Source organism: Meleagris gallopavo, chromosome 3 (genome assembly GCF_000146605.3).
Source record: "Meleagris gallopavo isolate NT-WF06-2002-E0010 breed Aviagen turkey brand Nicholas breeding stock chromosome 3, Turkey_5.1, whole genome shotgun sequence".
Classification (NCBI taxonomy): domain Eukaryota; kingdom Metazoa; phylum Chordata; class Aves; order Galliformes; family Phasianidae; genus Meleagris; species Meleagris gallopavo.
The window spans coordinates 53,912,036-53,936,303 of NC_015013.2; the positions used below are offsets into that span (position 1 = coordinate 53,912,036).

At 36.5% G+C, this 24,268-nt stretch overlaps 1 protein-coding gene across 1 annotated transcript; it reads left to right on the plus strand.

Annotated features, from left to right (window-relative positions):
• The first annotated feature begins 8 nt into the window (after positions 1–8).
• On the plus strand, positions 9–19,729 carry LOC100545629 (putative Polycomb group protein ASXL3). The gene is made up of 6 exons (XM_031552953.1): positions 9–128; positions 4,781–5,158; positions 12,481–12,598; positions 13,529–13,648; positions 18,117–18,280; positions 19,649–19,729. The coding sequence occupies exons 2-6, from the start codon at positions 5,057–5,059 to the stop codon at positions 19,727–19,729; spliced, it is 585 nt and encodes a 194-aa protein (XP_031408813.1). The 5' UTR covers positions 9–128; positions 4,781–5,056.
• The last annotated feature ends 4,539 nt before the right edge of the window (positions 19,730–24,268 follow it).

A 24,268-nucleotide genomic window follows, 5' to 3' on the forward strand; every position in this document is an offset into this window, starting at 1 on the left:
ATAAAGTTTGCCCAAAGCAGACATCTGAAGAATTGTCTTCCAATCGTGATTCGAGCCTTACAAATGCACCAGTGCAAAGCAAGCTAGTATCTTCCTTCCAGCAGCACACAAAGAAAGCACTTAAGCAGGTAAGCTCCTGCTGACTGCAGGTCAGTTGGCTGTCCTCCATATGGGTATCTGATATGAATGTGAGAATGCGACGTCAGCTGAATTTCAGGGCATTTCTGAGAGGATTTGTAGGATTTTGTTTAATGGTGCATTGCAAGGGTTTTTTATGTTTGTTTGTTTACCAATCCTGCCATTTACTGTGTTTTTGATGTTTTCTTAAGTGCTTTGCAAGGAAGCAGAATTGTTTGTATTAATCACAACCCAGGTTTTTCTATGTAAGCACTTAAACTGAAAATTTTATGTGAGGCTTAAAATAAAACAAAGATTTTGGAGGAAGTTCTACAGATAGTATATTCAGATTCTTACTTGCTCTTCAGTTTTCCTTTATGGCCTGCTTAGTAATTATTTTTCATACTAAATCTGACACTACAATGTGTAAGAGTGGGATTGATTTTAGTTTTTGGATAGCCTCTGATTCTAATGATTTAGGCTGCAAATAATGTAGTAAAACTTCACAAAAGTAACTACATATTAAAAATCAGTTATTAATAGAGAGTATAACTGTGAAATTTATTTTCCAACAGTGCCAAATGAGTTCAGCTTACAACAAGAGCAAATGAAAAACTTAAAAAAAAGATAATTAAAAAAATGTATCGGTATCTCCTCAATTTTGAGTTTGTACAAATCTGTTTTAGTCACGTAAATATTGTAAAAAATGAAATACAACTTCTTAAAAACATTAGTTTGATGAGATGTCGTTGCTTTTATTTTTCTTGTAACTCCTCCCTTAGTTCTGTTTAACTGAGGTACAATATTTCACAGGGTAGTTTATTACAGAGTTGTTGATTTAGGCTTAAGTTAAGGAAAGCCTGTCCGTGCTGCCTTCTTGAAATGTTTAAGTATTTATACTTAGGTTTTCATGGAGTCTGAGTTTAAATCCACTAAAATTAATAGATTGGTGTTATTCACAGCAGGTTTTCTTGTACTTACACATTCTGAGGACTGGGGAGGATTTTTAGATCGGGGTCTCACAACTGTTTGGTCAGGAAAGTTGGACAGTGAGCAAAAAGCAAGTCACTAGCTGCATGATCACTGAGGGAAACACATACAACTTTTTGGAAACTTCTGTATAGATTCTTTGTAATAAATATATGAACTTAGGAGTGGATGGAGCAGGGGAAGGGAAGGACGGAAAAAAAAAGAGCAATTTGAGATGAATAGCAGTGAGAACAGCTTAAAAAAGAGCAAACTAATCAAAATAGCTTAATGTAAAAAGTCATAACACTGATGGAAATCATTGAAAATATTCCCTAAGGCGATAGGGTTAAAGCACCATCTGAAAGTTAAGTAATCAATAGAAAGAAATCAGTTTTAATTAAGTTGATAGTAATTAGATCTTGTACTTCAGAGTATGAGATTATTAGTTCAGCTATCAGTAAAATGTGTTCTCTGTGTTCATTGTGGAGTGGTAGAGGATTTTACCTTTGTTTTACTTTTTCTCAGAAGTTTCAGGTGCTGGCTACTGCCATATGCATGCTGCAGATTTGATTTAATTTGATATGGTAACAGAGAAAAATGAATTTCAGCAGTGATTTAATGTATAAAATTACTGTGGGAATTTTATTCTTTTACTTTCCAATCTTTCTGTTGCTTTTGTGGATACGTAACACAAAATTAGTACAAACGACAGCCTGGAGTACACTTAAATGCATAAAAAATTCAGGCAGTTGGATTCAGTAGTCTTCTAACTGATTCCAACTTACAGTTCTGTGCTAAAGTAACAAAAGATGAGCCAACAGCCTGCTTTCAGTCATAATTATGCTATATATAATCATATATATATATATTTATGTCAGAAAGAGGTCTTCCCAGCTATTGTGTTTTTTCTATTACTTAATAGTCATCATGGAATGAAAATCTACAAAATAATTTTTCAATCCATTTCCTACTCAATTTATTCAAAAACAGTGAGTTCTGATTAGCTTGATTTTTGTGTGTATTTCTTTTGTTGTCCATTAAGATTAAAGAGAGGGAGGTTGATAATGTGAAGTACGCCTGAAGATCTGGGCTCGAATCAGCAGGTTTTTTCCACTGTTTATCTGCTTGTTAGTCACTGTGGTCACGTCATTCTCTTTAAGGTGTTATGCTGGATTTACAAATGATTTCATTTTTAATGAATTTTAGAGATATTCCTGGGTGTAGGTTGCAAAGAGCAATCTTATATTTCCTTGGGTCCGCCTGCATTTTTAGGATGTTCTCGTGAATCAAATTGGTCATGACAATGAATTTCTTGAGCTATGCCAGCAGCTTGGAGGAAGGGGCATTTTCTGAGCCCTGGCTCTTGGTCTTGACTTCTCTCAGGTAGCAGTGGATCTGGGGGTGCATCACAGGGGGTAGGGAGCTTCACAGTTCCTGTGGACTCTCAGAAGGTCTGTGTCACACTTCAGACCTTATTTCATCACATTTAAAAGCCTGGGCTGCCATTTTATTCTGGAAACTTTCTAGCTTCACAACCTTCCATAGTGTCATTTTGCTGGAAGAAGTATTTCAATTGTTTCACCACCGATTGTATTTCATGCTGCTTATTTCATTTTTGAGGAATTTTCACTTTTGCTCCTGAATAGTGGTTGCAAAGTCCAACAAAATAGTTCCTGTTCATGTTAGTTTAGACAAGAGAGTCTGGTGTAGAGCTGTCTTTTATGCTCATCTTTCTGATGGCAGATTTTAAAGATATTGTTTCCCTTTTGCTGTTGGAAGTGGTTGGGTATGTGTGCCCAGCTGTTGCATATCTAGTAACATTGGAAAAGGTGTTCCTGGCATGCTGTCACATACTGATTTCCCATCAGTTCCATACTGATGTACCTCATTTTCACACTTGAGGATTTTGGCATGCAGACCTATGTAAGGACCTCTTACCAGGAAAGTACTGAACTACATCTGCATCTGCTAACAGTGGCACATGATCACACTACTGTGTGAATTATTCTTGCTCTGGACAAGGCTAAACTCAAGTATGGATATCAAGTCATGGCATAGTATCTACCATACTCCTCTCTGGTCCAGTTTCTGTTCCATTGACTTGAGGTGTTACTTTTTCTGGAAGTCTTCACTATGTACAGATTTGTCTGTATCTATCAAGATGTTCTTGGAACATTTATCAGAAGAAGTGATCATACCTGCAAACTGGCTTCACATAGGTAACACGTGAGCATATTGTGAATATCAAGGACATTGAGGTGGTGTTAGTGTCGGTTGGACTGTGATAGCCAAGTACCTTGCCCATCAGTGTACCAGTTGGTTCCTGAGTCAGTACCAAGAAAGAATAAAGAACTTGAAGATGTGATATAACGATGTCTGGGATGATATTAGACCTCTCAGACACGGAAGAAAATCCTGCCTCACTTTTGGCACTTTGGAATCAGCACCAAGAAGGGTACCCATAAATTTTCTGTTGGGAGAAGAGAAGGATACTTCATTCAGACTCAGAATCTGAATACAGACCAGGACATGTCTGAGACTGTGCTGGGCATCCAGATCTCTTTGTAGAGACAGAAACTCCAGAGACAGCAGCCAAGTGGGTTTGGGAGGAGACAAGCTCAGGAAATAAGGGAATCTACTCAAGGTATGTTATTGCTGCTGCTTTGTTTTGTTTTTCTTAACTTTGGGCTTTGTCTGCATGCTTGGTGGCTGGGTTTGTAATATGTGCCACTAATTTATTCATGAAGTGGGTAGATGCAGTTTCTTATGAAGAAGGAAGCACCCATCTGTATGATTTGTTCGTAGAACAGAAGTGGCAGCTCCACACCCCTTTTCATTTCAGTGGATGCTCTCAGGCCCCAAGCAGTAAGAAAGCTGTGGGGAAGTTATCATTTGGCTGATGTGTTGCTTCTGAATTATAGGACATTAGACCTATAAACTCCAAGTAATATTTCAGGGTGACTTTTCTGGCATAACTATAATTGATATGATTAGAAACCAATCTATAACATGAAGCAACAGAAGATTAAATTTTGGAGCAGGATGATGAAGACCATGACTTAGCCCTGATTTGCCCAAATTCACTGAACTATTTTATGAGGATTTTTGTTTGTTTGGTTGGTTTTTTAATGACACAGGTGTCCACGTGCCTAGGCGTGCCTAGGTTGGCACTGAAGGTAGAATCCTGTACTCCCTTGACTCTGGTGTGGATTTGCTTTCCTTTCTCCAGCTCAGGCATACCTCTTACCTTGCTTTGAGAGAAGAAAAAGAGCAAACTCACCAGTCTTGCTCCCTCCATGGTCATTCTGTTAGGACTTCTTTCCTTGACTACAGCCAGATACAGGTTCTCCTGAAGCACTTTCCTGTCCTTAGAAATTAATCCATATGACTCTGTCTATGGTGTCTGTCCTTTGACTCAGTTGAGGAACAACTCATTCATATGTTCTGATACAAACCTGATATATTTGTCTGCCCTCCTTTCCCATCTCTACCCTTGAAGAAATAAACATGACAGAGGAGATTATTCTGAATATGACCAGAACATGTAGAGTTTGAGCACCGGGTGACTTCCTAAAAGTCTTTGAAATTCCACTGTGAACTGAGAGATACTTCTTGTACTGAATTCCTTGGTAATAGAGAATTTGTTGCACTGTCTTAGAGCCTACATTAACCATTTTCCTATGTTTCATTTCAGATACTGCAGATTTACCAAGGCCGCAGTTGGAGAATTCTGGCTCCCTAGCTGAAGCATTTGATCAGATGTCTGGCAACATAAGTGATGATTCTTGACAAATTTTCCTGTCAACAAATGAAAAACAAGAAAAATGTGTTGCTTTTTGACTACTAGAGAGACATGGGAAGGGACAGTGGAATTTACAAAATGCATTCAGGAGAATGGAATTTCGAAGATGCTAAACTAAACTGATTTTCTGATTGTCAAGACAAGTCTAGGGAAGAGGACAGAGAAACTATGGCAGGGAGACTGCATAATGGGGAAAAGAAGCTGGAAGAGCAAGAGTTCCAGCAGGAGCTCTTCAGGGAGTACATGCATTGCCCGAAGGCAGGCTGCACGGTATGTCCCTCTAAAGGTCCCTATGCATGGGCAGCATGTACCAGCTGCTCAACACAGTGCTTTGGTAAGACGCAAGACAGTGTTTATGGGACTTTTTTTCAGGGTCATCCCCATGGTCCTCAGCCTTTACTTGTGATGGAAAGAAAAGGGCAGGAATCCAAATGATCCCTCTGTTCTTTTTGTGCCACTTTTTAAATATTAACTTCGAGTTGCTGGGGGCATTTGCTTGTTTGTTTTCCCTAATGGGTTGTTTGCATAGCATGCTTTTTGCAGCTGTCCTGCATGTTTGCTGTTTTAATAAATGTGGTTTTCAGAATTTCTTACTCTGAGAAATATCTAAAAAGAATTTTTAAGCGACTTTAGAACACTACCATGTTGAAGCGTTGTTGACCGCTCTACTTCACGGTAAGACTGGATCCTTCACTTAAAATATGCCCTTGAATGTAAACTTTGTTTAAATTTATCACCCATACATACATCCCCTTCCCAAATCTACGTCAGAAACTCTCTAAGCTCTCTCTCATTTCTGCTGTGTGGATGCTGTTGCTCGTCTCAAGTCTTAGACAACCAAACCGGTGGCAGTGGTCTAAATTTAAGCACTGCGCTTATCTGATAATGTTTTTCTTTAGATAGCCTAGGGATCTGTTTAAGATGGATTGATTGTAAGTACTATACTAATGTCAAATACTATCAGTGTAGATGGCAGTTCCATTTTGTTGGTACAGTGTGTAGTAGTCAAGCTTTTCTGTTGGTGTTACGTGATTCTTCCATATACTGGCAGTGGGTCTCTTAAGTGAATACCTTCTTCTGAGCCGTATGTAAATTTTGATTTGAATATTGTATTACATACAAAATAAGTCCCAGGAGAAAATGAATCTGGCCTTGATTTCAAAGTGCATCCTAGAAATAGTAGGCCTTTTGAGAGAAAGGCATGAGTTGCAATGGCTCATAACTCTTCTCAGAAGCCTCCAACAAAATGCTGACAAACACGAATCTAGAAATCCATTTGTAAGATCTGTTGGATAGGTCCCCAGAAGGCTGCTTGCTAGGGTGTAGGGGTGTGTGGCAGAACACAAGCTGGAGCAGGGCATCTGGCGTAAAGACATTACAATCTTACTGCATACATCAGTGTAATGTATATTGCTGCACCACTTTCCCTGAGATGTAATGACAAGATGTTTTTATCTGGAGGATGGTAGTCTAGCCTTGTAGTCCCCCCACTACACTTTGCACCCTTTGCAAGTGTACAAGTGTAGTACGTTTGCAAATATGACCTGCGGGAAAATACTGTTTATTGTTACAAGATTTTGTATTGACATTGCTATATTGTTTTTAAACTGCTTTATGCAAACTGCTTCCTTACCTACATATGCTTTATTGTGTCAAACAATAGCTTTCCTGTAGAGTATTTTTCATCTGGTAGATATTGTTAGCATATTGTTACACCATTTTGGTTTTTTTTAAACTCACTCTTCACTTTAAACCAAAAAAAAAAAGTCACTGAGTTAGTGCATGTGTCATTGTCGTTCCCGTTCACATACAAGGCAGAATAGGCTTTGAACACATCACACTTTTGTTTGTCCTTTTGTCTTTTTCTGGGGTTGGGAAAGCAAACAAAAACTTCACTTTGCAGTCTGTTGTGATCTGCAGCAATTGTAGGTGTGAATGCATTCTTTTACCCCTATAGAAGGTAGGGCTCACTTGCAGATGCAGGCATGTGTGGGAATGCACATTCTCTCTACATCACAAATATCCATGCACTTTATTTTCATGTTTGTTAAAACACAGAAAAATGTTCCGTTGTTAATAAGTGCTGTAATTGTGCATAAAGACCTTCAATGCTACAGAGACCTGAAAAACAAATATAGGACAAGAAATGATTTATTTTCCAAAAAATAAATAGGAGTATCACAAAGTAGAAGCATTGGCCAAGGACAGACACTTATTCTACAAGTGATTAGCATAAGTTGAAAATAATCTCTAGGTCTGAGAACTTCCAGTTATTCTGCCTCTGTTCTTCATCTCCAAATGACCAGTTGTGTACATATAGTGCCAGTACTGTTATGTTTGGTGTACAAGTCTGGCTGGAAGTACATTAATTTGTTCCATGCTTTGGAAATGATGTTTTGTATTTTGTAGCAGTTTCCTTGGGAGATTTTTATTATTGTTTTAATTACAAATTTGCATGCCTGTAACTACTTTCAGTGTATATTTACTATCAGAAGTGGTGGCATCCTAGGAACAATAATATGTTTACTCTTCATGATTTGTGATGCTTGCTGTGTTTTGTTTTTTTTTTTTAACTGTTCTGTGTACCCATGAAACAGGTTGCCACTGAGATTTTAATTCAAGAGAAACATGGGAATTAAAGTCTGTGTTAATTTTACTAACAAGATGAGGATGAGAGAGAGGACAAAGATGGAATTTTATGGTGGCATTAAGTGAATCAGTGATAAACTATAAATCTGTTTTGACTTTGACAATTTAGGATCCATGACCATAATGCAGAATTGTAATTTATTTCATGCAGTAGACTTCTTCTCTGTTTATTACAGCATGAGTTTTTTACATGGCAGAATGGAAGAATTCCATAGCTTTATGTTTCTGATCCATAAGCTGTGAAATTTCAAAGGTTATGTTTCATGATATGAGTTTCAGAACGTAGACTTGACATTTCAGTAACAAAAAAAATCTGGGACAATGTTGCTTAATGCAACCAACTGTTACATATCTTTGTTGTTAATAACTTAATTTTTAACATTCTCAGTGTGTCATGCATTTAAGCTCAAATGAAAGTGATTTTCTGCATTAATGGTTTGTTTGTATGCTGCATTTTTTCATTATGAGTTGAAAAGATGTGGGAAAGAAAAATTATATAAAAAAAATAATCCTAAGCAGCATTAAATGAGAGCATAATGTTTGACATTTTACTTCCAGGACTCTTTGAGGGATGTATTTTTCCCCTCTTCCAATTACCTTTTAGTCTAAGTTTCCTTTCACTCCTGAATCAAGGAATGCTTATTTTTGTTTGTTTTTATTTAGTAGAGTCTACTACCTTGTCATTTAGTTGAAGAAGTCTTTCCTATGTCAAAAGCAACTACTTATATGAAAAGATTGTTCTTAAGAATATATAATGGCATTCATGAATCCTTCAACACACTGCTACACTCCAGCAAGGGTGTAAACTCCCTAAAAAAGAGGAGACCTGTTCTTGTGACCTATATATGAAAAACAGATTGAAATTAGAAGATCATCGTTAGTTGCATTATGTCTTTCTTTTGGCACGTAGCTTTTTGAGTTTGGATTTCTACAACTCTTTTTTTATGTTATTTTGAGGTCTTTGGATGAAAATAGATTGACAGGTTACTTAAAGTTTTTGGCAATAAAAATAATTTTATTAAACAAATTAATTATACCAAGCCCTGTATAATGACCGTGGCAGTGTTATTCAACAGATGGTCACAGGTTCTGTTTTATGAATGGGAATATTGGGAATTCTCCATACTCGTTATGTGCAAGAGATTCACAGATGTCCTTTGCAAATCTGCTTGTGAAAGGCTGTATGTAAGTACTATATTTTGGTGGTGATTTTAATACAGATTTTAATGTTTAACTTGTATACCACATGAACCTTCATTTTCTTTCTCTCCTTTTTTATTTATGTGCTGCAGAGATAGGATGACAGTAATGTTTTACAGATTGCTGTAACAGTTCTCAGTTCTAGGAATTTACAACTTGCAGCTTTTTTTAACTGAAGCATTTAGCACGAAATGACTGAATACATTTGAAATGTAAACATAGACCTTCATCTCAGTAAGGAAAAATATGTATTATATAAGCTATCATACATGCTATATATGTTACTATCTTACTTTCTGTAGTAAAAATGACACTTTATCATTTGGTAGAGCCATTGGCTCTTTCTTGCAGATCCAGAGATTGTATATCTTTAAATATGGATGAGATGCAATGGGCTGTGTCAGTAGAAGATGCCAATATCATTTGTGTTAGTTACTGTTTCTGTTTCTACAATGAGTTCTGGAACCATTTTTCTTTGGAATAAGTTATAAAATTTCTCATTCTCTCCAGTGGTAGTTACAAATTTTACTTGTCTACTTTGTGTTTATTCCCTTCACCAGAAGAGCTAAAACTGAAGATTTATCTCATTAAGGTGACAAGGAAAGCACTAAATTAGCTTGGTACACTGAAGGCTCAATATAGCAAAGCATTTGGTGTATATTTCACTCTGAGTAATCCCGTTGACTTCCAAGCTAAGTAGAATTAATCTTGGGATACAAGACTCTTGTCTTATCCTACAGTAGTCTTGTATCCTAAAATTAATATCCCTCGGGCAGAGTGTAGAGCTGTTATATATTTGTCCTCAGCAGAGACTGCATGCAGTGTCCTTGGTTTATACTTAACTCCTTCTGGTGTTTGGTTTTACTAGTAACTAGGCTTCAGTCTGCAGTTTCTCCATAGGCTTAGTTTGCTCCTAGTGTTGTCATGCAAACACTTGCCTATCCACAATTTTGGACCCTGCAGCTTTAAATTCAAAGTAGAAATGTAGAAAGAAAAAAAAGTTGTGATTAGCTGGGAATAATTTCTTCCACAAAACAGGATGACTGAGCAAAATCTCAGCCATATCTTAACCATACATGTCAAATGTGAAATTATTTACCTGATACTTTACTACACTCCCCTCCTACTTCATAGCTTTCCTTAGACAAATGGAAAGAGAGGCACAGGGATGACTGTTAGTGTATTCTCTAGGCACAGCATGATTCATTGGCATTTTGTGTTAAAGCTTAGACTTAGATTTTGGTGTTTGCTTAGTTTTAGGTTGGGTTTTGTTTTTTGGGTTTTTTTTTCCATTTTACAACATGATTTTTGGCTGTCCACACGTATGCATCTTTATTATCAGCTTGAATCACCCTATACAGGCCCATCTGGTGATCCGTCCTTTGTGTTGTGAGACTGGAGGAGGGAAAGAAAAAATGTTAGAAGGAAATGGTGAAAAACAAATATGTATCAAGAGAAGTACTTCTTTAAGCTTTTGCTTACCTGTTGAGGCACTTAGCCTCTAGCTCATGGGTGTGCTGTATAGTACTACTGGTAGCAGTGTCCACCAGATCCTACTCTGTTTCTTGCCTTTGTGGTGATGAGGGTTTGGCTGGGACGTGCTGGGATGGGCACTCCCGTTCCATACAACCATGTGAGCATAGCATGCCCCGTGCTGGCCAAAACAAGGTGAGTAGTCTGCTTGGCAAAGACTGGGTACTGCTGCCCTTGCTCTGGCAGCTAGCATGTTGCCTGCAGCATACAAGCACTGATGTGGTTCACCATGTCCTGTCACCTCCCCTTTGTGTGGCCACTGAGTCTAAAGCATGGATATTATATGAGAGGCTTTAAAAGAATCTACCTTTGTCATGGCAGTGATATAAAACACTAAAACAATACTTTTTTAAGTTGCTGGAAACAAGGTCATGAGCCCTGGTGAAGGTGGAAATTGTCATGAAAACTGGAGGAGAATGTGGGACATTTTTGTATTCATATTCATTTGTCTAGGGAGGATATTACTGAGATTGGATGTTTTCTCTTTGTTCTTCATTGTGTAAATAAGGTTCTGGGGCACAACAGTACAATGACTGGGTTTTGGTTATGTCATATTGTTATGACAGTAGTTAGCTATCTTTTCACTTAATTTTTAGTGGACTGTCTGTTATGATCTGAGTGGCATCACTCTTGAATGAGGGTCACCTGTTTTGATACCTGGGTTGGCAGGACTGTGCACTGAGAAATCAGCTGGAATTTTGGGGTACTTTTTGAGATATTTTTACATTTTGTAATTTTCTATCCATGAGTATGACTATCTTTGCCCATTACAAGTATGAATTTTGTATCTTTCTGTAGGCTGTTCTTTATTGCTTTCTGTTTGTGCCCTTGGTTCAGTGCAGATCTGACCAGGTTCTTCTCTTTGTTTGATTTCGGGTGTTGTAATTCGCTTTTTATTGGACAGTGCTCATGTGTCTTTAAAGAACTGTACTATAAAAGGGGTTAATCGATGAAATAGCTTTTATGTGGCTTGGTGTATTTTATGTTGTATAGTGTGTTATTTAGAAGAGTGGAATGATATTGATTTCTTTTTTTCAGGAATCTTTTTTTTCTCTTTTTGATTTAGCTATGTGAACATTTTGGAACGATATTGCAGATTAATTGAAGTTACAGATTTAATCCTTATAAGTCTTTAATCATTCATGCTTATAAAACTATAGCACTAATTCGTATCAAATATGTATCTTACTGACATAGTATTACTTTAATAAATCTCTCCCAAGATCATAACACAAATTACATTTATAAAAAGAGAGTGCACAGTAAGATCGTGCAGGAAAATAGGAGAATAGAAGGGATCCGTATTAAGCCCAGCCCATCCTGATTAATTCCAGAATTTTAATGCTTGCAAATGTATTAATGTGCAAACATTCATATTTGTACATTTTAAGATCTTTTGAATCAAGTATCATTTACCACATAAAACAGTCTGTCAGGTATTTGCTATTACAAACCTTTAAATATTTGGTATTGCATTATCAACCCTGTGCTCGATCCATTTATGAAACACAAAGCACTTCCATTTGTAGAGATTTATTCTTGTATCATTTTTCCCGAGATTTGCCAGAACATCATCATGTTCGTGTTCTGAAGGTTAATGCCCAAAGTCAAGCAGGCAGAAGCCAAGTGCTGCAAGGTTTCCAAGATTAGGACTGATTCCCTTCACAAAAATAAATGATTCCTGCCATGTTCAGTGATTTTGTGCAGCACTACTCACGGCTGAGTGAGTGCATCAATACTGTAGTCCTTACATGCTGTACATACTGATGACACTCTGTGTTAACTTGATTGACTGAGCAGTATACTGGAGAGGATGCACCTGCGAGAGATGTGCAGACATATATATTTTTATTCTTGTTTTGAAACATTTATTTTACATTTTTTTTACTTGGGATTCTTAGTTTCACATTCCATGGGTTATCATGTTGTGCTGTTAAGGTAGAGCAAACGATTATGTGCTTCTTTGTTGTCAAAGTTGTAATGGAAAATGATCTGAGGTGCATCTTTCTCTTTATAGGCAAAAAGCCTGATTTTATATTTTAAAGGAAAACGACATAAAGGGGACAGATGTGAAATCTGGCAATTCAGTAACTGTGTAAATTACGCTTATTTTAAGAGATTCAGAATAATGGTAGAGAAATGTCTCATGTAATTCGCTTATGAGCAGTATTTTTTTGTTACATTTTTATGTTTTGTTATCATTTTTATAGGCTTTAAGACAACAGCAGAAAAGAAGAAATGGAGTCTCAATGATGGTAAACAAGACTGTTCCTCGTGTTGTTTTGACACCATTAAAGGTGTCTGATGAGCAGTCGGATTCACCTTCAGGTAAATAGCTAAAGGACTGTTTGCAAGATCAGTGCTAGTCACAGAGCCTTACTCTGAGTCAGATGTATAGCATACAGAATGGAAGACTGCTGAAAATAATATTGTCACTTGGAGGCTTTGTTTAACGTCTTTATTTCCTTATCGAATCTGTGACTCAAGGACGGAGATTTTTCTTTAATTTTAATAAAGAGCTGAAGGCACACAGTAAAATGGCAATTAATAATAGCAGCAGCTTTAAAGGAATGCAAAGTAACATTTTGTTTGGCTCTGGAACTCTAATGGAGGACCACATGCTGGTATTCAAGGCCATGAAAAGGAGAGGGGAGAAGAAAGGCAAGCTTCTCTGTGAATGTGAATTTGTGTCAATTCTGCATTGCAATCCTAGGATCCTTTTGTTAGCTTATCTTGTTCTGGTGCTGTTCTTAGCACCACAGCGTTACCTTGACCTTTAGCTCCGATTAAGTTTCTTCATTTTAAGAGATTTTTATGTCCGTGTTTAACAGAAATTGACAATTGTATTTCCAGGCATCTCCATTCTGTAAGTGATGCTTCAGAGAAAAATGATCTTTTTTTGCCTTTAGATTGCATTACTGCCCCATAGCTTGAGGTTAAAATATTTTTAAAGATATCCCTTGTGTGTTATAGGAAAACGTTATTTTTATTAGATCAGTGAACATTTTTATTGACTATAATGTTCAATAAACTTTAGTTTTCAGCGCTTAATTGACTTATTGATCTTTTTCTTCCATTTCCTCTGATGATGAGAAATTGTATTGTGACTAGAAAGGTGCACTGCCTCTCAGCAAGTAGATGTCAGTTTTCTTTAATCCCATTTTTGCTATGTTTACAGTGTAGCAAGGGGACAGGGAGGAGGGAGAGCTGGTGATACAAGTGCTTCAGTATCATGCGTTGTTTTGTTTTTTTCCTAAGGATCTGAATCTAAAAATGGTGAAGCAGATGGTTCTGATAAAGAGATGAAACATGGACAAAAGTCTCCAACTGGAAAACAAACAAGCCAGCACTTAAAGAGGTTAAAAAAATCTGGTTTAGGTAAGTGAGAATAAAATAAGTATATTTATTTGTTATTGTACTATTGAGATGTTTAGAATCTCTATGCTATATTTAAAAGTTTTGTGTTGCTGATTTACCAGTCTCTTTCTCAAAGTCAGAAGTTGACCTTTTCTCAAGAAAGTATCTTTTTTTTCTGGCTGTTTTGAAAATCCACAGGCAATTGTTTTTCCCCAAGAATGCTTTTCTGTACGTGCTTTTTAAATTTGACAGACCTACGCAAGTGCAGACCGAGGTCATTTAGCAGCTTGCTTCTGATTGCTGCATTATGATTTTTGGGCGGGTGGTAAGGGGTGGAGTAGCAGATACTCTTTCTTACTGTTAAGTTTGCTTGCAGTCTTAATGCATGCTTAATCCCAAAGAGAGTAATGTATTTTCTTACATATCTGTTCTGTTCTAAGTTAACTCTCTCCATTTGCGTCATTCCGTGTCATATAGAGGTTTGGCACATCATTTTTGATTGATTCTGTTTCTTTGGCTGATTTGTTTCTCCTGTTGGATCCTTAATTATTTTTGAAGCTACATCTCTTGAGGTGGTAGATACAGTTTCTGTTTTTTGTTTTCCATGTTATTTACCAAGATTCGTGAATGCTGATCTGTAATTAATGAAGATTTTTCTCTGAAGAGATGCTAAGAGTAAAGTCCCAATAGCTCCATGTGATGGAGAATTTTTTTCTGCACTGTACGAAACATAATTGGAAATGTTCCCTAAGGAATAGAAAAAATACTATTCACTAAGACTCTTGTCTCGTATAAAGCAAAGTCGAATAATTACATAACTGTTTCTTTACAGAGGACCCTTTGCATTCAGCAGACTGCTGAATCATTTAAAGAAGAATTTCGCAGTGTGACCACATAGGAAATGTTTGCAAACAAGCTTTTCATAATGTCTGGATAATCCCCAAAATTATTTAATGCCTGTTTTCATTATAGGATTGTTTTTTTTATGAATGGCCTTGTCTATTTTCTTCTATAACAATTCTGCAAAATAACTTGAAGATACTTGCTCAATATTATGGATTGCTTGTTAAATATTCTATTTCCAATTTCTGGTGAGCTCTTCTATACAAACCTCATTGTATCACAGACTTCCAGGAAATTGTATTTTGATTTCATATATAATCTTCTGGCAGAATATTTATTGATCTCGGATATGTAGTGTCTCTGTTGATCAAATAGTGTTATTCAAAACTGATAATAGTCCTTTGGTATTACAATTTTTGCTGTGCAAAGATATGTTCCATTTCTGATGATTTCCTGTAACTTTTCTCTAGCTGTGAGACTGAGACGTGATTTGATACATCCATTCCTCCCTATCCCTAGATATGTCATCAATATGACCTCTGGTACCAAATATAGAATGAATTCATTAGAATTTTTTTTTTGTAGCTTTCAGAATAAATTCTGCAGCCATTTGAGGCACTGTCCCTGGAATGTGGAAGACATTGTATAAAGATTAAGGTTTTCTGTGATTTCTGTCCTTCTATTTTGACTCCCATACTTCAATGTAGAAACATATATTTTCCACTCTTTTCATAGGTAATGCTTTATGTTGAAGACTAATCTCTTCTTTTCCAAGGCTGTAAGCTTGTCTTTCCCTCTCATCCTCCAGGTTCTATTTCTGATCTGGCCAGAGGTACCCCCAAACTGTGGTAGCAGCTACATAAGGATTCAAAGTGTCTTTTTCTGTGGAAAAACAATATGAAAAACATTGACATATGCTCTATTATAAACTCCTGTCTCTCAGATTTATGAGTAGCTATGCAGTAGAGGCGAACAGTCAAATTCCACAGAGTTGCTACTTTCCCTGCTATTCTGAAATATTTCTCGAAATCTGACTATAAACTTGAAACCTGCAGCAATGGTCCTAAAGCTAGGAGGGATACAGGAGAGAAAATTTGTTCTTTCTGAACAGATCTTCTCTTTTCTTTTTTCTTCTTTTTTCTTTCTTCTTTTTTTCTTATGGCTATGCTGGCCACTCACAGTGATCTAGTAGCCTGCTATCATAGAAGTAGTGTGTGTGTTTCTTTCTCATGTTGATAAAGCAGTCACAGTAACCTGTAATGGTAGGAGGTTAAATAATTGGAAAATGCGTAACTCAGGCACACAGAATTAGGCCTGAGTTTCTGGTACTATCTTGGTCTCTTCTCACTATTAAAATACCTACCAATGTTGGATGTTACTGACTTTGCAATCATATCTTTTGTCTTGGTTTGGACCACCTATATGTGTATGGCTTTCCGTAGAATCTGAAGCATCAACTGGGGAAAATGTTATTTCATTTTGGAGTTACTTGGAAGATAGAGATGTGTATGCTGTATTGATTAAAGAAAGGAATATATGTACAGGCATTGCATTTGGATACATCATACTACTTCTGCTACACTTGGAGATTGTGTTCTTTTTGCATTCGTATTTTGTGGGTGGAACAGATGGTGAGGGCAGTTTACTGTGATGCATTCATGAAAATGAGCACTTCTTCCACACAATTGTCTTTTATAACAGGGCATTCATTTGTTCATAGTGGAGATTTTGCTGTGCTGAGATACAGTATGTTAGAAATGAGTTGGAAAAGGATATGTACTGAATGCAAAGTAATGCTTGTCTCATTCAGTTACTATTGTTTGCTAAAAAGTAAAAGGAAATTACAAGAATGTTTGTGGGAGGCTGTGACTGAAGGGGAGCTTGCAGAATTTATAAGTCTATTGCAGTTTCTTTCATTTCTGCACTTTGTGGGTGATGCTATAACCTTTCAGGATAAATGATCATAGTCTTCCAAGAAATCTAAAGCATAACTGCATTGCTTTTATTAACGTTAACAGTTTAACACTTTGTAGCATTTGAGAATTTCCTAATAATATGCCCAAATATCCATATTTATAAAATGTAAGTATTCTTAACAAAACAATTATAATTCTTGCTGCAAGGTCCTATGCGAGTGACAAATGCCATCATTGTTCATAGCAGTAGAATAATCTCTAAAATTGCTTTTTAAGAGATTCCTTTGGAGTTTATACATAAATTATTTAAGATCCCTCTTGTATCATTTCTGAAATATTTGAAAGTACAGCAGACCAAAACCTGGAGGACTTTCCTGTGAAGATTTAGAATTTTTTATTTGTAATGGCCTCCTATGCTCCTCACTTATTTCATTTCTGTACTGTGTATCATAGTAAGACCGTAGTAAGATAAGACTGGAAGGCAAAAAGGTTCATAGCAGCATGTATATATCCTGATGCAGGCAGCAGTAGTGAGCTGCTTTTTAAGGGGCTTTGTCCAGTAGTATTATCGCAGAAATAAAAGCAAAGTTAGACCTGATCGGACTTCCAGTGGTGACTCAAATTCATTAGTCACAAAGCAAAATCAGCTTGTACATCTGTCATTCCTGACAGATATTTCTCTGCATATTCTTAAAAGTTTTCCAGTGATGAAGACTGAAATGCCTCTCTATGGATATTAGGAAAAGGTTCTTCATCAAGAGGGTGGTTGGGCCCTGGAACAGGCTCCCAAGGGCAGTAGTCACAGCACTGAGCTTGCCAGAATTGAATAAGCACCTGGACAACATCCTCAGACATACGGTCTGATTTTTGGGTGAGGCTATGTGGAGCCAGGAGTTGGATTTGATAATTCTTATGGGTCCCTTCCAACTTAGAATTCTACAATTCTATGATAATCTAATGTCCTAGGTGGCTGAAAGCTTTGTATTACCTTGACAGTAATATTTCTTACTGTGCAACACTTCCTTTGCTCTACACTGTGGGCAGTAGGAAGACATTTATGCCTGTACTCAGTTTTTTATATATTTTCCCCCTTCTCCTGTGTAGTCTTTGTCTTATTTTTCCTCACAGATTCTGTTTTGTAGACTTCTGATAATTGTTGCTGTTGTCTTCTCTGTGTTGCTCATTTTAAATCATAGGTTCTAACAAAAATTCTGAGAAATGCATGTTTTCAAACACTAAATTAACACTGTAGATATTCTCACCTCTGTGATAACTATCTATTCACACAGGTAGGTTTTAGCAAGTCTGTGGACTGAGTTAGGCAAACTGTAGTGCACTGCAAATGCGGAGCACAGGCCCAAGAAAATCTCTCCATAATGATTGGTTGGTATCAGCCTTTTGCTTGGAAATAGAATTATGTTGATGACAGGAAAATTATCTGCTTCTGCTGAGTTGAGCTGATCTCTTGAGCTGAATGTAAGAATGTGTCTGTTGTGTTGTTGTCTGGAACATGGATGCTGTAAGATCTCAAGAAACAAATACAGGGAATATAAAATAAGCTGTTAGCAAAAAAAAGGCTGCTACTGTCTGAGAGTACCATTTCTCTGGCGCTTTCTATATTAAACTGATGAAAACTAAAAGCATAAAAACAGGAATTGTTTTTATTCTCTTTCTATATGTGTGTTTGAAGTTATTTCTTGGTTGTTTTTGTTTTTGTTTTTTCTCTCCAGGACATTTGAAATGGACCAAAGCTGAGGATATTGACATAGAAACACCAGGATCTATTCTAGTGAACACCAACCTGAGGGCTTTAATAAATAAACACACCTTTGCTTCTTTACCTCAGCACTTTCAACAATACCTCCTGCTTTTGCTTCCAGAAGTAGACAGACAGGTAAGTAGAAACATGCAATATTTCTTTCTGTACTTATTGAGACTTTTTTTTTAACAGTGTGTTTTCATTTTCTGACTTGACTGACTAGGAATTGTTCTAGAGAAGATTTAGAAGAATATTTCCATACTTTTATTAGGTAAAACTGTTATATGTAGAATGAATGTAAAGTCTACCTCAACACTGACCAGCTTCTGCAGATCTTCTGAATTTGTCAGAATTCTTAATTAGCTTTTTTATCTCTAGTGTTGAAGATAAACTTGTCCACTTCAAGACTTTATTAGGACCATTTGTTTTCATCTCTATCTTCTATTGTGGCAGCAATGCCCTTCGTGTTTTCTTCTCCTCTTCCACTTTTACACATGCTTATATATATGCCTGCTCTATTCAGGTGCACTGGAGTTTGTTCATTCATATGTTTGTAAGAAACATCTTGTCCAACCTCACAGCTGTTGGCTTATAGTGGTTATTAATCACTTCTCGAAGTTGAAGGATTTGAGGAGTAAAAACGTGGGAATAAAACACAGCTTTGTGTGGTTTCCTACAATGTTTAGTTCTTTGTGCATTTGCTGTTTAGATTGCAGACTTAGAGCAAGAAGAAATCTTTCCAGCATGTCTAGCTATTAAACACGTCCAACACCAATTCCATTGGTGACTTCCAGAGGTGAGCAGTTACTGAGCACAGTGGGGGCTACTCATGGATTTATTCAGACACATTCCTAAGTAACTTAACCAATTAGGGCATTGAAGTTTTTTGCAGATGGCCAGTATCTCACATCTTATTTATAAAGCAGAAGATGCACAACTCTTAACTGATTAAAACCTGAATCTTAAATCAGTATGTTAAGTGCCGTGGATTCATTTCTTAAGCTCTTACTAAGTAGTTTCTACCACACTAACACAGGGGAAAGCAGTACAGTATGATGCAAAAAGGGAAAATAAAAATTGTATTGATGTGCATTAATTCAACCTCTTATCAAATTAGTTATTGTATACTATGGACTAAAGTAATGCACTAAGATATTTGAAAGAGAACATTATAAAACAGAGTCATAGGCAAAACAATAGGAATTTATTTATTCTTGAGCCCAGCAAACATTTTACTGAGAGTTTAGGATTGTTTTTTCTTTCTAGTTAATTTGCCAGTAAGGTTGCTGTATTTGTATGTGTAAATATATATGTGTGTGTGTCTGTGTTTATCTGCTAGGTAAAATCTTATCTTCTCTCCAACCGTCACAGATCCTAGTGTTTATACATTGCATTGCAAGTACAATGGCTTTACTTATAACTTTCTTACTTTGAATTTTTTTTTTTAAACCTGGAAGCTCTAGAATTGACATGTCATTTCCCTTCTTAATATATTTCTTACAGCTGAGATTTTGGCAAGAAAATCAAGAGAATGAATTTAATCATACTCACTATTTAAAAGTGAGTATGATTAAAAGTGAGTGACTGAAACATTTCCTTTTAGTCAGTGTTTCAGAAAATGTTCATATACTGTATACATTACAAATGTTATTTCAAAGGTCCACTGCTACATTGAACACTATTGCTTCCAAAGATAATTCATCACAAAAAATCATCTGAAAAGAGTTGAGACATTTACAGGTGTTCTATCTTTGTTCTCATAGCATTCAGTGGAGTTGTACAGAATACCATGTTTTAACATGCATTTGGAAGGCCAAGGTCTTCATTCATCTCTTGAGGATTAATGGAAATGTTTGGCTTCCAGTTGTGATAGTCTGAGGATTGTTACCTGCTGGAGAGTAAAGTAGCAGTGATCTGTGCAGAGTTCTTACTTAGCAGAGGTCATAATAGAGAGAGAGAGTTGCATCTGAGAACGTGTTGTTTTCTATACCTAAAGAGCAGCATTCCAGATACGGACTGATGAAACCAATTGAACTGATGTGTTTTTCATTCCTGTGGTAAATGGCAAACACCAGTGCAGAGCTGAAGGATCAAGTGAGGGTGAGAGTGAATTCCAGTCAGGAAGTTCTGGTGAGAGCTTCTGATGTTAGTTGCTCTTACTGAGAATGGCAGGGTCTTTCAGTCTTCTTCCTTTATTTCTGCTTTCTAAATCAAATGGGGCATCAGTCAAGAAAATATGGAGTAAAACTATTCTCTGACTTAACAGCCTGTCTGTGAGCATTCAGTTTAGTTGTTTTGTGCTGTCTTTTTCTTGTGAGCATTGCTACTTCTGCGGTTCTGGCTCTGATGATTTTCTTTTCTGTGTGCTGCTCTACACTTGGTGGCTGTTCTCTTCCCCAGAAATAGCTGCATTTCTATGTTGTCATGTGGATATAGTATATGAAGTACTGTAATGAATGGTACAATGAAGATGTAATAGAGTTATGCTATTTGTGTATATATAGTGATCTATGAAATAAATCACTAATGAAGTGCAGTCTCATTTAAGCTTTATTACTGTTCCACACAGAAAAGTCCTATGATGAATGAGCCTTTGTCGTTTCTGTCATAAACACCATTTTTCTGGGCGGTATAACTCCTCCTCCTTAAATCGTACTGAGCTGAAACTTGTCATGCATATGTCAGTTTGAATAAGCATTTTTAGAAACCATTTGTTAAGGGACCTGAGGTTTCCTTTTTCTGTGTGTTTATTTTTATGTGTATTTATTATAAATAAATAATATCTCTCTTAACCCCAGTCAATCTAATATGTTCAAAAAAAGTTTGGGGCCAAATTGAGAACTCCACAGGAAGTTTTTTCTGTTTTTTCTTTTGCTTCCAAGTTTTGCAGAAGAGTCTTGGAAGCTCTTATGGCTACATGGAGCAGAGAGTTTTAGGAAATTTATGCCTGAATGGAAAGAGTGTAAGAACAACTGTGCTGATGTTGACCATCAGTAATTCACATTAGAAATTGATTTCAGTTTCTATATTACTTTAAATTTGATTTCACTAGCAATAAGGTCTGTGTATAATTCTCTCTATTCAAAATGCCTTTGAGAAAAATTCAGCATGTTGGCAGCAAGGTTTCACCAAAGATTTTATTTGCTTTCATTTGGGTTCTGAGTGAAGTAATATGAGGACGTTGTTCACAGAAGCAACCATGAGCAGACTTGTCTGATTAGTGGGCTGTTCCAAAATTTTGCATCGTTGGATACTGGAAACAACATGTCTGCAACTTAGACGTCCAGGTATTTAGATCTTTGTCAACCTAAATAGTCTCAAGAGCTCAAAAACCTTAAAATTCAGCTGATCCAGGAGCCTGTTGGGACTTGTTATGAGACCTAGATGTCAATAATAAAACATGTAAGTATAGCAGTCTCTTTGCATAAAGGATTTCAATTATAATAAATGCCAGCAAATAATTTTTTTATTCAGCTCTAATTTGAACACTCTGCAAGTGAAAAACAATGAAATTTTCATCAGATAAATACTTCTAGTATTAATAAATCAATCTGAAAATTATATACAATAAATGCCTTTCTGATCACCTCTCAGTAAACTTTGATCTTCAGAGTGGGAAGTTTATTTGTATCTAGATTGCTTTATTAATCAGCATCTCTAACTATTACTTAGCTCTTAACTATGAATGGTAACAAGTCTCTGTCAGGCTGCTGAAAAGTAATGACAGCTAGTAATATCTTGTCTACACTAGCTTCCCATGTTGCTGCTACTAGAGAGTCAAGTTCCTACTCTTAACTCTGGGGTATGAGTAAATGGAAGGCAAATAATAGTCACATTTATTAAGCTATCAAGAAGAGAAGTACTACCCATCTGAACAGTAGCGTGAAGCTTTTGTTTATCCATAGGCATCTACACAAAATGTTCCTTCCTGATGGCTTTGAAAGTGTATCATCCAAGGTCTGTAAGTGCTTAACTAATTCTGGTCTTCCAGGATTTAACTCCCTATCCTTTATTTTCTCTGCTGGTAACACTGAGTTCTCCTGAGCTTCTTACAGTTAATACCTGCCCTACCCGTTCACACACGATGGGAATTAACTCCTGCAAAACAATCATCAGGGATCTCAAAGCCTCTTCAGATGTGTGTATTAATTTATAATGTCATACCAGACCAAACTTATTCATGAAGAGCATTTAAGACAATAGAAGTTACCCTAGCAAAATTTCTATCTTGTCCTTAATTGTTTTATGAAACAAATTAGACATTCGCTAATTTTTCTTTTCTTAATCATTCTGCAACTTACAGATAGTCAAAGTAGTTATTTAAATGCAGAACTCTAAATTTAACTGTTCTTTGAGAAAAGCCTCATACGTTGAAGTGCTCAAGGACAAGTTGGATTGGGCTTTGAGCAACCTAGGCTGGTGGAAGGTGTTCCTGCCCATGGCAGGAGGGTTGGAACAGGCTGATCTTTAAGGTCCTATCCAACCCAAACTATTCTATGGTTCTATGAACTACTTAGGCTGTGTAATATTGCCGAAATGCGTTTGAGTTATTTCAGGTTTATAGTAAGCCAATCCACTAAACAGAAAAACACAGCTTACAAATCATGTTAAAATGGGTCAAAACACACTGTAATCTCTTTGTTTCCAAATCAGTGAACTTCTAAATAATGTCTCTTGGGTCAGTGCCATTATAGCATCTTGTTGTGTCACGTTCAGCTCAAGTTCTGTGTTTCTCTCTTCACCTGCTCAATATAAGTTGATGCTGTCACTTCCAAGTTGATTATGTCACCTTGCAAAGGTTCCTTCTCACTTTGCATTGAAAAAATGAACAGGTCAATGGCAACTAGTGATTTTCTTTGTCCTATTTAAAATAGTTAGAAATAATTAGAGGGAAAATTATATATAGAATTCCATTTCAAAACCTCTTTGCTTTTGTATAGGTTGAATCAGCATAATATCATTCAAACAGCAATAACATTGTACCCCAAAATGCTGCTACTCCCAAGCACATCAGTGAGTTCTGCAGGGGAGAAGAATAAATGCTGTAGAAAAATTCATTCACTTGTAGAAGACAGGGGAGAAACCTGGTACATCCTATTCTGACAACTGATGTTGTTTTCAGTCTTTATATTCAACAGAATCTAATGAAGTTTTGCTGTGTATTAGATTTATATTAGAAGAGAGAAGTGAAGCTTTATTTTCACCATCTTTCTCTTTGCTTTCTTAACTTCATCAGTACATTAAGATGATATTTCCAGCGTTTTCTTTCTGTTCAGAAATTAGTCCTTTGAGTATTTATTTCCTCCCAGCTTTGCTTTACATCTCTTCATGGAATTACAGGGTAGTAGTAGCTCAGTTGTTACCATTTCATACTTCAACTGCCTTTTTCTTCTAATGCCACAACCTTTTAGCTGTCCTTTTCAATTCTCTATCATCAGAAAACTCACTAGCTTTCAAATATTTATTATTATGTTCCTGTACATGTTTGAGTTCTACAGTGAAATTGTTTTAGGGTTATAACAAAAGCACTGAGTTCAGAGGAGAATATTGAAGGAGAGGGTGAAATGTAACTTACCTTCTGCACGTTAGTGTATTTAAAAAGCTGTTAAATTGATACCCCTGTGTGTGTAGTAATTGAAGGTCATTTTCTGCCACATTTCTCTTTGACATTTTTTCTTTGGTTTTATTGGTTAATGTGGATAGTATAGTGTCATTGCAATCTGCTTTATTTGCACAACTTTGTCAGGTAGTTTTAATATAGCTCTCTTATGGACTAGGTGGATGGAGAAACTTCAAAGCACACACACTGCTTTTTCAGTAAGGTTCTAGGGCTCCAATTTCAGAGCTCTGCTAGAGAGCATCACTGTTCAGAAGGGTTACTTCCCCAGCTGGCTCCTCTGTCCTTGTGCTGCCAGTTAATTAATTTCCTTTTTTTTTTTTTTGTTTGTTTGTTTTTTCCCTCAAACACAGCTGTATAGATGTCTGCACATTTCACATGCATATATTAACAACAAACTTTACATGAAATGAAGACTGAAGGATTTTAATTTAAAATCGCTGTTGGCTTTAGCTACAGGAATATTCTTTTAGCCTCCCTAGTGCAGCCCAGCAGGGCTCACTGTA